The 10,641-nt window shown below is 41.3% G+C and overlaps 1 protein-coding gene across 1 annotated transcript; it reads right to left on the bottom strand.

The window, feature by feature from the left end:
- Window positions 1-1,078: 1,078 nt before the first annotated feature.
- TUG1 (taurine up-regulated 1) lies at window positions 1,079-10,587 on the bottom strand (the record flags this gene model as incomplete). The annotated part of the gene is made up of 3 exons (XM_055549964.1): window positions 1,079-4,761; window positions 6,404-7,122; window positions 8,222-10,587. A coding segment is annotated over one exon (462 nt), but the record flags the coding sequence as incomplete, so codon positions are not given.
- Window positions 10,588-10,641: the final 54 nt, after the last annotated feature.

Genomic DNA, 10,641 nt, shown 5'->3' with positions numbered 1-10,641 from the left:
ACTAAAAAAAAGGTGGGGGTAGGAGACAACAATCAATGGATGTCTGCTATACCAATACTGAGAACTGAACCTACAAAGGAGCAATAGCCGGCAGGGAAGGAGGGAAATGACACTTCAGGAGTCAGGAGCTGGTGGGAGTTGGTGTGCTGCTGAACATTCAGATGTTTATGTAATGGATTTAGCAGTAGAAGGCCATTATTGACTTTGACTGCAGGAAGACCGGAATACTCAGATTTCAAGGAAAATGTGACTTTATCCTTCTCTCTGCCTAGTGTGAATACTGCAAGAGGTCTTAAATAGATTAATGTTGGTTGAGAACTGGAATAACCTTTGATGAACACCAAAATTATAAAGTTTGTAAGCCAAATAACACTCAGACATTAAAAATTAAGGAAGTTACCGAGCTCAGAAAGGTTCAAGAGTCATCAGTTTGAGTAATGGATGAATATATTTATCTAAATATTCACTAATATAAAGGTAGGTCTTTTAAATTATTTGACAAAACAGGCTCAGTGTTAACTAACTTGTCAAGGTTGAACAGTAAGCATTATATTTAATTTTTAAAATTCTTTATTTTAAAATAAGAGTTTAAATGTGAGTAGTGTAAAATATTCAAGTACAGAAATGTATAAAGTTGAAAGTCATGTAATCTACACTGAGACTTTGCATTATGAACATAAACACAAATTTTTAGATGAGTTCATACTACACATTTTTCTAGCAATGGTTGTTTCACTTAATAAATTATGGCCATTTTCCCATGCCCATATGTAATAAGTGTATTTTATTCTTTACAACAGACATGTAAATGTTCTTATATGGTGGAACCAGGTGTTTTATAGTGGTTATAACAAATTCTTTGCTGATAAGCATTTAGATTTTTTACTATATTTTTCTACCATGTAATTAATTTTTATGCTTCTGTAGTAACTTAAATATGTCAGCTCTTGTTCCACTCTATCTTCTGGACTGGAAAATAATATCAGTGTGGCCTTGACCTCTAGTTTAATAAAGATTCTGATATTGGTAGACAAGTATCTTAGGACTCAATTTCAAGTAATAGAAACCCAACTCAAAGTAACTTAAGCAAAGAAGGGTATTTATTGATTCACATAACTGAAAAGTCCAGGGGATATACTAGCTTCAGGCACGGTTTGATCCAGGGGGCACAAACATTGTCATCAGGACTCAAGTCTCTCCATCATTTGGCTCCATTTTCCTCTGTACTGGCTTCATTCTCCGACTGGCTCATTTGATATGTTGGGCCCTGTTGGTTTGAGCTTTTCATCCTACAGAGCTAAGCAATCTCAGTAAAGAGCTTCTCTTCCGTAGTTCACTAAAACTCTTAGGGTTGAGAATCACTGGACCAACTTGAATCACATGACCAATCCTGCATCAATCACTATGGTCAAGGAGATGGACTGTGCTGATTGATCAGGTCTGAATTACATGTCCATCCATGAAACCTAAGATTAGGTCAGATTGAACCATGTGGACTGAAGAAAGGGAGAGGAGGTTCGAAGAAACATCAGGGAGTTGTTACAAAGGAATGGAATGGAGGCTGGTCAATCAAAAACAACTGATGTCAGTGGTAAGACCAGATACTGAAAAAGTTTAATCTCTGCTCATAAAGTTGAATGGTAACCACTGGCATTGTTCCTTCCTTGATGATAAAAGTATTCTCGAAAAAAATCATGAGTAGTAAGTTTGTCTTCTACTCAGGAGGCTTGTAATCCATCTGAATGGAATAATCATGTCCAATACCATATCTGGATGATACACGAGTTTCAATGTAAGTAAACTCAGTCGTCATGAGCCTAAGAGCCCAACTGTCTTGCTGACATGAAACAGGACAACCAGCCTCCCACTGGCAAAGAGTTCTGTGAGACTTCCTCAAGTCAGTGGTAAATTTTAAGTTCAGTGGTAAAGTTTTATGTTCCTTTAAGTCTTTTGCCAAGTTGAACTGGTACGTTTCTGTGAATACTGGTAAATCAGATTCATCTCCGTATGACCATAGAATGGAGGAATGGACAGTGCTTTCAATCTGCTCTGCTCCTTCAGATCTGGCAGAAAGGGTCCCAAGTGCTGAAAATGATGATCTAATATATATAGGCATAGAGACTTACTCTGCAGTTAAAAAAAAAAAATCTGCTGGTCAAGGAGTATGTAGCATGCTCCTTCCTGTTGTGAACAAAGTCCCAGAGAGTACAGAAGTACAGGTTGCTTCTGTTCAAAACTTCTTGGTGGAAATGGATATAAGATAGCCGAGATCAGCTGTAGTCTTCTGAAGGACAGTGTCTGATTGCAGCAACATGTCAGAAAGGCAGGCAATGGCTGAGTCAGGTAAATAGACAAGTAAGGTACCTTCAGCAGGGCCAGTCATATCAGTAGCCAGGCTAAGATCTGGAAAAACAGGCAGTTTAACGTTGAAGTTCTGTAAATTAGCTTTAACCCTGAGTATTCCAGGGTTAATCCATACGGTTTACTCTAGATACAATTTTCTGATCTTAAAGGGCCAGTCAGGTATAGCAACTTTCACTTTCCTGCTGATCTGTCCAAGAACTTTCAGCTCAGGAGAAGGGTATCTCTTAAATCCAGACTTGAGGCTCTGTTTAGGAGTCTATGCTACATCTGGGAGTGACAGGGTTGGGAGAGCCAGGTTCATCAAGGTTGGCCCTACTTTCTTTGGTAATCAAGTCTCCATCTTCTGTAATTCAGCTCATCTCTGAGAAACATCTTATCAACAAGTCAAGGCCTCAGACTGGTTGAATGGTACTGCTGCAAGTTGAGATCTGAGGCATGGAGATAGTTACTAGGTTTGAGTTTTAGGCTTTTTCCACCATCAATTCTTATACACAGCATACATTAGACTCTTGAACAGATGATCATCTTTACCTTTTTAAGTCTCTCATTTTAACAGGGTTAAAGGGAATGACTGGCAGTGATAGATCAATGTTATCTTCTGGTCAAGTCCAGGAGAAAAAGAAAATCGACTTGACATTATGAAGGTAGTGAAAATACAGAGTTTGTAGACAATTTCTTCTTTACAAATAATAGTTGTATATACACAAGCAGGCTAGTCATCAGATTTTGTTGAAGATGAGCAGTATAGAATAACCAGACTTAGGCTTTGTTTGATGATTTGTACACTGAGTCACATAATCACAATTAGTGTAGAGGATAAGAGACAAAGATATAAACATTCCCAACTTTTAACCAGTGCATTCATTAAAGTAGTTGAGGACAGCTGGCCCTTAAGTCAATTCTGAAGAAATAAGATTTTTTTCTCAGGGCGTGGATTAAAGTCTACTTGTTCTACATGATCTGGTCTGGGAATTCATGTATCAAATCCCTCCTGAACAGACAAGTTGTCTTAATGCCTGAGAGTACTTCATGACAAGGAATGAAGTCAGCCACTGTGATTCAGTTAAAACAACAGATGAAATTCCATGGAAACATCCACAAGGACAAGGGACCGTGGTCTTGTGACATTAGGAAGACTCAAGAAGCTTGAGCCTATTGATAAAACTCTTTAGCTGCAGGCTTTGTAGATTTCCTTTCACGTTAGTCTACATTTCCAGCAAAAAGGTAGATATGGAATTTGAGATGCCCACCAAGTAAGCTATCAAGGCCTGATCCAAAGGCCTACCTCTAAATATCATTAACATCAACAACTGATGGTATCAGACATCAAAAGATTCATCTTAAACTCTCTCATTGGCTGGAAGAAAATTTTTACAATGGCCACATTTTAAATTACACACACAAGAAAAGGGTGTTCAGAGATTGTCTCTTGTGGATCAGGTATTACATGTAGAGCTGCGTACTCCTAATTTCTGAGCAGAACAGGCAGATGTGCCAGTGATGGAGGAATTGTTTTAGCAGTTTTTCAAAGGTTATTTGCTTCTTTATTCTGGAAACAGCAGTTAAACTGAATAAAAACCAAGTAGTAGTGTAACTGCCAATGGCTGAGTGATAGTTGATGTAGTTTGAGAAGATGAATAATCATCAGGTGCCCTTTTAGGTAATGTTGCCAGTCTCTGAATTCTGCTTTCATAGTTTATAGTTATCCCTTGCACACAAAGTAGAGTACCATGGCTGAGAATGGGAGGTCCAATGTATAGCTGGTCTAATACTGCCTCAATGAGGCATCAGCTTCAATACTTGGTGTTCACTGTATTCAAGGAGGATCAAGACTTCAAGGTCATGCATTTTAAGTACCACTAGAGCATCCGGTGTTTGTGGAAGAAGTTGAATAAGGGGGTTTGTCAGTGTAACGTACAAATTGCTCTCTGGCTGTATCATTCAGGAATCACTGGAAGTCTATTTGTGGTTAGAGGGCTATTATTCTAGGTCCATTTGATATTACTTTCAGCCCATATGACTAATCTTGGGGGCAAAGATATGTCCATCTTCTTGCACTCTCTGAGTATTTCTAAGAATGCTCATTATCAACTGAACACCGACATGTTGGGTAGAGGTACAGAACAGAATGCCATTCAGGTCAAACATACTGTTGTCTAGGGCAGTGGTTTCCAAACTGTGTTCTGAAGAATTCTAGTTGTTGTAAAGAAGTCTCCTTAGGTGTCACCATGATGGTAAAGTAAGATGCTTGTGGCAGGTTTCAGGCCCCCCACTTCTGCTTCCTCCAGAGCAGCTTCACTTTTACTCTGGGCTTCCATAAAGTTTTCATTCAAAGGGCTTCATGGCCACAAAGCCTTTGGAAAACCAATGATCTAAGAGTAAGTTGTTCACAAAATGCTGAAATAAAAAAAATAGGTCACAGAAACCAGAAACTGTGAGCAAAGCCTGTGGTAAGCCAAACCATTTTCCTATTTATTCCTTCTCTAGTGTGGGCCACATTACAAAATGAAGAAGTTAACATTCCAGTCTGCTACAAACTCAGATTGCCTGATTGGGCTTTACGTGACTATCAGGGCAAGGCTATTGGTTTTAAGTGACAATAGCGCTGGGTTTTCTTGCAGTCAGCAAATGACTGCAAAATGCATTAGTTTCTTTGTAAATATTATTTCAAGAAGTCCTTGCCTGGATGACTTCAAGTATTATAAGATTTCAATGGGCCACAACTTAAATCCTAAGAAAATATCTCCTTCTCATCCATTCCCTTTTACTCTATTTTTCTCCTCTTCCCTCCTCACTCACCTGAGATGTAGTTCCCTTAAACTAGATTTACAGCACAAACATCATAGAATTAATCCATCTTTCTGGCAGAATTAACTTCCCCACACCCCTCTCCCATGTAGCCCCACAAATCTTCTAGAGGTTTCTTTGACAGAAAACAAAGCTAACTGTCAAAATGTAGGCTTCTCAGATGATAAAGACATACTAATTCAAGAAGTTATTGACAAGGTAAGAAAAAAAGCGGGGGGGTGGGGTGGGGGGGTGGGTTCCAAAGATACTGTATTCCTAGGTCTCCAGGGCAGTTATGTTGGCAATCAGGAAACACTGGCTATATTGCTCTAAAGAAGTTTTCCCATTCCATTAAAAGAAATGCTACAAAAATAACATTATGTATTTGATTAAACTTAGGACACACTGGGCCAAACAACTAAATGAGGCTCTTTATGTAAGCCTTTTGAGATCCTTTAATACACTACACTGCATTAACAATCAGGGAAGGGGACACATTTTACAGTATTTTACCACATTATTGGACTACAGAAGCTCTTTATATATGATACATATTACATGTGTATATCAAATATATACATACACACACATACATATGAACAGTACTGTTCTAAAAAAAACTGATGGCTCATTCTATGTAAATATTAATTTGGGGATAGAGCACCACAGAGTTGGTGTCTGGGAATATTATTAAGAATTAAAAAAAGAAAAAGGAAGACATGGAATCAACAGGGATCCCCAATCAACTAGGCCATCTTTGTGAAGACCACAAAGATGGATGGAAGATCTAAAAGTAGCTTTGTGTTTTCTAATGGGTAATCTTGTTGTCAGATGAATATACTACCATAAAGACAGTCTACTACTGCCAAACCTCAGAGATGATGCCATGGACTTCAGGTCCAGGCACAACTATGGCAAAATCACATCTCGGACATCCTAACTGACTGAGGGCACTGACTGAGATCAGGAAGTTGAAAACTTTTCTGGGGTTCCCAATCTCCAGTTATTTTAACACTGCACATAAAATAGAGGCTAAGTTAATTTCAAAGAGAGAACTGGACTGGGAGTCAGAAGGCCTGGCTTCTACCATTTTGCAGCTGTGTAACCTTGGATAACTTTTAAATTTCCATTTCCTTATCTGCAAAAAGGGATTATAATTTGAGTTATTTGGTAATTAAGATTAATACAAGTGAAAGTGCTTTGAAACTGTAAAGTGCTAGATAAACATAAGGGATTACCATATAGGTTCTACCTGGATGTATCAAGAGGCCTTTTCTGGAATCTGATTGGAGCTTTGTGAGATGCTGTTAGGTAAAGGGATTCCTTGGTAGAATTTCTTACATTTGTGTGAAAAGTTCTGGTTCCTGAGTAATCCCAAAGAAGATGCTGTGAGTTCACTGTGCCTTTGTTTTAATCCCAACGGGTCAGAATATCTGCTTGCTCATTCAGTAGGCTACTACAGATTTTAAATGGAAAAAGAATGGGGTCCAGATTAGACAATTCCTGAATTTCAATCATTTGAGACAGTGGGGCGTGGTCCGATATGGTTCTCAAAAAGATGCTGCCATTCTTCAGACAGTGCTGATAACTAAAAATCCCCTGGTCCAAATTTATTATGTGTCTCTGAAAGCTTTAACTGGAGAAACGAAATGCACACTTATGGAACAAGCTGAACCTTTGTTGTGATAAAACAGCTTCAGCTATTTGGCTTGAGAAGTTGAACTTCACTACAAAAGGCTGTGTTGAATCTGGGTAGAACAGGATGGGAGCGGAGGTGAAGGCCACATCATGATTCGCTGGATACGCCTCCTAGATCACAGTGGTCCACTGGAATGATGTCTTCTTCAGTACTGAGGTGGCAGAATCCATCACCATGGGCAAAAATCCAGGTACCAGATCTGTAGGCTGATGGAATAGCACAAAGGTGATCAGAAGATCCAGATGAACACTCGGCAACCAGGAGGCACAGGACTGGAGAGGAGAGTGACAAAACATATGAGATAACAAATGCTTGGCATTAGAAACACGGGACACTGGGGTGGGGCTGCTGTCAGCATACCCACTGCCTGATGGATACTGATTCTTGACAAATGTGGGGGGGCGGAGCTTACGGTTAATAATCAGTGATGATAAGAACGGAGAGTTCTCAGACAAAGACTGTTTTTGGACTCTTGAGGACAAACTGTTTCAGGGAAGCAGCAAATAGGAATGGCTCCAATTCTCATACTCTGGGGGAGTAATTTATCTGTATTCAGATTCCTAGGCAGTGGTTGGTGGGGGAGAACAAAGTGGCTCCCAGGTGGTCTGAGAACTGGATTTAAGTTGATATACAAACACCAAAGCAAAGGAGACACTGCTGTTCTTCCTTTTTCAATGCCTTTCACAAACTGTCTTATAACTTCATATCGATACTTGTAAAACTTAACTTTAATTTTAATGATTCCATCTTGAGCAGGAGAGAGTAAGGTATACAGGGAACAAAACCCTTGCCCTCCTCTATTATACCCTATGCAATATGGTTGTTTCTCTTCATATTTGAGGGGGTCCCTAAAATCTTTTTAAAGTTAAAATTAAAAAATAATAAAACATCAAGTAAAGGAGGAGACATGGCCCATAATTAGTGACTTTTTCAATAATGAAGAATTAGGTTATCAGACAGCAACTAAGCAAATATTGAGTGCTTATTTGGCGACGGACTGGTCTCTAAATTTCTCCTTTCTACTAAAGCTTCATCATATGTGGTTAACATGTCTTGGCAAAAGTTCTGCTTTCAAGGGGCTGTTACCTGTAAAGAGAACTAATGCAATGCACACAAAAAAGGACTTTATAAGCTACTGTATATAAGGATAAATGAAAGATTAAAAAAAAAAACATTAAAAAACTTTAAAAAGGTTAATTTCTGCCTAAGGTTAAGAGATTCATGGAGAAGAGAGCATCTGAGTTGGATATTGAGGAAACAGCAGTTTTGACAGATGAAGAAGCAGAGGAAGGTATTCCAGGATACAGAAGAGAGCATGAACAAATGTGCAGAGATGGTAAAGAAAAAGGCATTTTGGAAAATGGCAAGTACCGTAGTTCACTTTGGATGGAGCATCGCCCGAGTTTGCACTGAGCGTTTGGTGGTCTCCGGATTTCCAGTGATAGCGCTGGTGGCAGTGCTTGCTCGGTCACTGTCTCTTTTTCACAACAAGGACAACACTCCTCAAATTCAAAAACAAGTCCAGCTCCCGAGTTCCTGTCACACCCTGGTATTTTCTTCCAGGTCCCAGATCCAGTTCTTGAAATTCTGGAAATCTGGAGCCCATGCGGTGATGACACTGAAAGACATCGGTTCCAGCGAGTGCAGAACGCTGTAGTGAAACCCTTTCAACCTCCTATTCTGGACAGTTCATGTTTTGTCACAGAATTTCAAGCTTTGAGTTCCAGTTGGTTTTCTCCTCCTTTCTCCTGAGGAAAGCATAGTATCACCACAGTCTCAAGATTCTTTTGAGGTACATCCAGATTTAATTACAAAAGAGCTAAAAGACCAACACATTTGTCTCCAAAACAGTCATTTCTCTGGAATTGAGATCATTTGTCTCTGCCCTCCAGGTAAAGGGAACAGTCAATTGATTTTTTCCAGACATTTGTATGAAATAGCAGAACCGGCTAACACCTAACAGACAAAACACTTAAGTGTGTTTGCATTTGCTTACTTAGAGCTGTACCACGGTAAGCACCACTCCACAAAACGAAAATGTTTGAAATCCAAGTGTTCAAACATTTCTATAGTGTTTGCTGGACAATGGCCTGGAATCTGATAAAAAGCAGCTGACAATTAACAAAGAAGCAAAAACTGGCATTTTGGCCATCTTAATAACACACTTGCAAGCAAAGAGAATACAAAGCAGGCAGGGAGGAAAGTTAAGGTTTGAAACACTTCCAGACTACTGACTTTGAGGTTCAGAGGAAGTTCTAACAAAACTTTTCAGAGAATGTCAACCTTCAATTAATAAAAACAAACATCTTCAGGAATTCCATGTCTAGTTCAGTCTATTCCAGTGAGGCAGCTTGCTAAAAACCCACCTGCACCATTAATTAGCTGGACTTGGCAGCACCATTTAAAAATAAGCCTGCTCACTACCAACCACACAGAACTAGGAATATAAAACAAGAGCAAGTAACGGATGGCAACCATGGTCATGGAAAATGGTCAATGAAAGAGTCAGAACGGTAGTCAGGCACCAGAAAATAAAAAGTTGTTGGGCCAAAGATTGAATAGGCTTCTTGACACTAGAGAACACATCCACTCCTAGTTTCAGCTGCTTTATATTGGGTGTCAATGTACCATAAGCATCAGCCGCCCTTCAGGCAACCCATAGTGAAAGGACTCAGAACAGAAGCCAAGCAGTGGAGTGTTGTTACCCCGAATATCCACTATGCATAGAACAGCTCACATATCCCAGGGATTCAACAGGGGCTTCAACTTGGTTGTTACGGGTCCCAAATGACATCTAAGCCTCAGTTTCCTCCTTGTGGCAAAGGAACTGTGGTTCTTAACTCTTCCGGGTCACAGCCCCCTCTGAAAACTTGATGGTGATGGATCCTCATTTCCCTTAATTGCATATTCCCACTAACTTCTGCACACAATTTCAGGGAGTTTGGGGATCTCCATCTCCAATCCAAGGTTTCCAGGTTCAATATCCAAGGACTGGGAATTTCTAAGTTTTCTTACAACTCCAAAAAAAAAAAAAAAAAGCCAACTATAACGAACAATAATCATTCCTTTCATCCACCGACGCTTTATGGTTTACAAAGCGCTTTCAATCCCACAAACGTTGATAGAGGAGGAAACTGAGGCGCAGACAAATTACTGAGTGACTTGCTTAAGGTCACTCGGCCAGCTGGTGGCTAGGCCCGGAAGCAAACACAGCTCTTCCGACTCCGGAGCTCGCTTCTCCACCCCGGAGTTGCCGCCAGAGCTCCCGCCCCTCACTAAGGCGGCATAAGGAGGAAAAGGCAAAGTAGAAAGCCCACCACCAACCATCCCCCGGCTCCCTCCTGCCCTCCCAATTGGGTCCTTGCAGGCCCCGAAGGGTGGCGCCAGGCCTCCAGGCCGGCCCCGGCCACCCCAGCTTCCCCGGCCGCGCCAAATCCCGCCGCCGCCGCCTCCCCGGGAGCGGGGCGGAGCAGCTGCCCGCCGCCGCCAACCACCCGGACGACTCCTCGTCGAATCGCAAACGCATAGGCCGCCGCCCGAGTTCTGCGTACGAGAAGAAAGACGCGGCGCGAGCGCCAACGGCCACCGGGCGCGCGCCGCGGCGGCCGGGCCTGCGCCCCAAGAGCTGGATGCCAGAGCAGGAGAAAGAGCCGCCAACCGATCGCTCGATCGACTGCGCGCCCGCTCCTTCGCCCTACCAGACCGGGAAGGGGGGGAGGGCGCGCCAGGGCTTCTTTGAGTTAGGGGCCTGACTCCCCGGCGACGAGACAAGATGGCTCCTCCGGTCCGCG

Source organism: Bubalus kerabau, chromosome 16, assembly GCF_029407905.1.
Source record: "Bubalus kerabau isolate K-KA32 ecotype Philippines breed swamp buffalo chromosome 16, PCC_UOA_SB_1v2, whole genome shotgun sequence".
Taxonomy (NCBI): Eukaryota; Metazoa; Chordata; class Mammalia; order Artiodactyla; family Bovidae; genus Bubalus; species Bubalus kerabau.
This window is presented reverse-complemented; position numbering and strand designations above follow the sequence as displayed.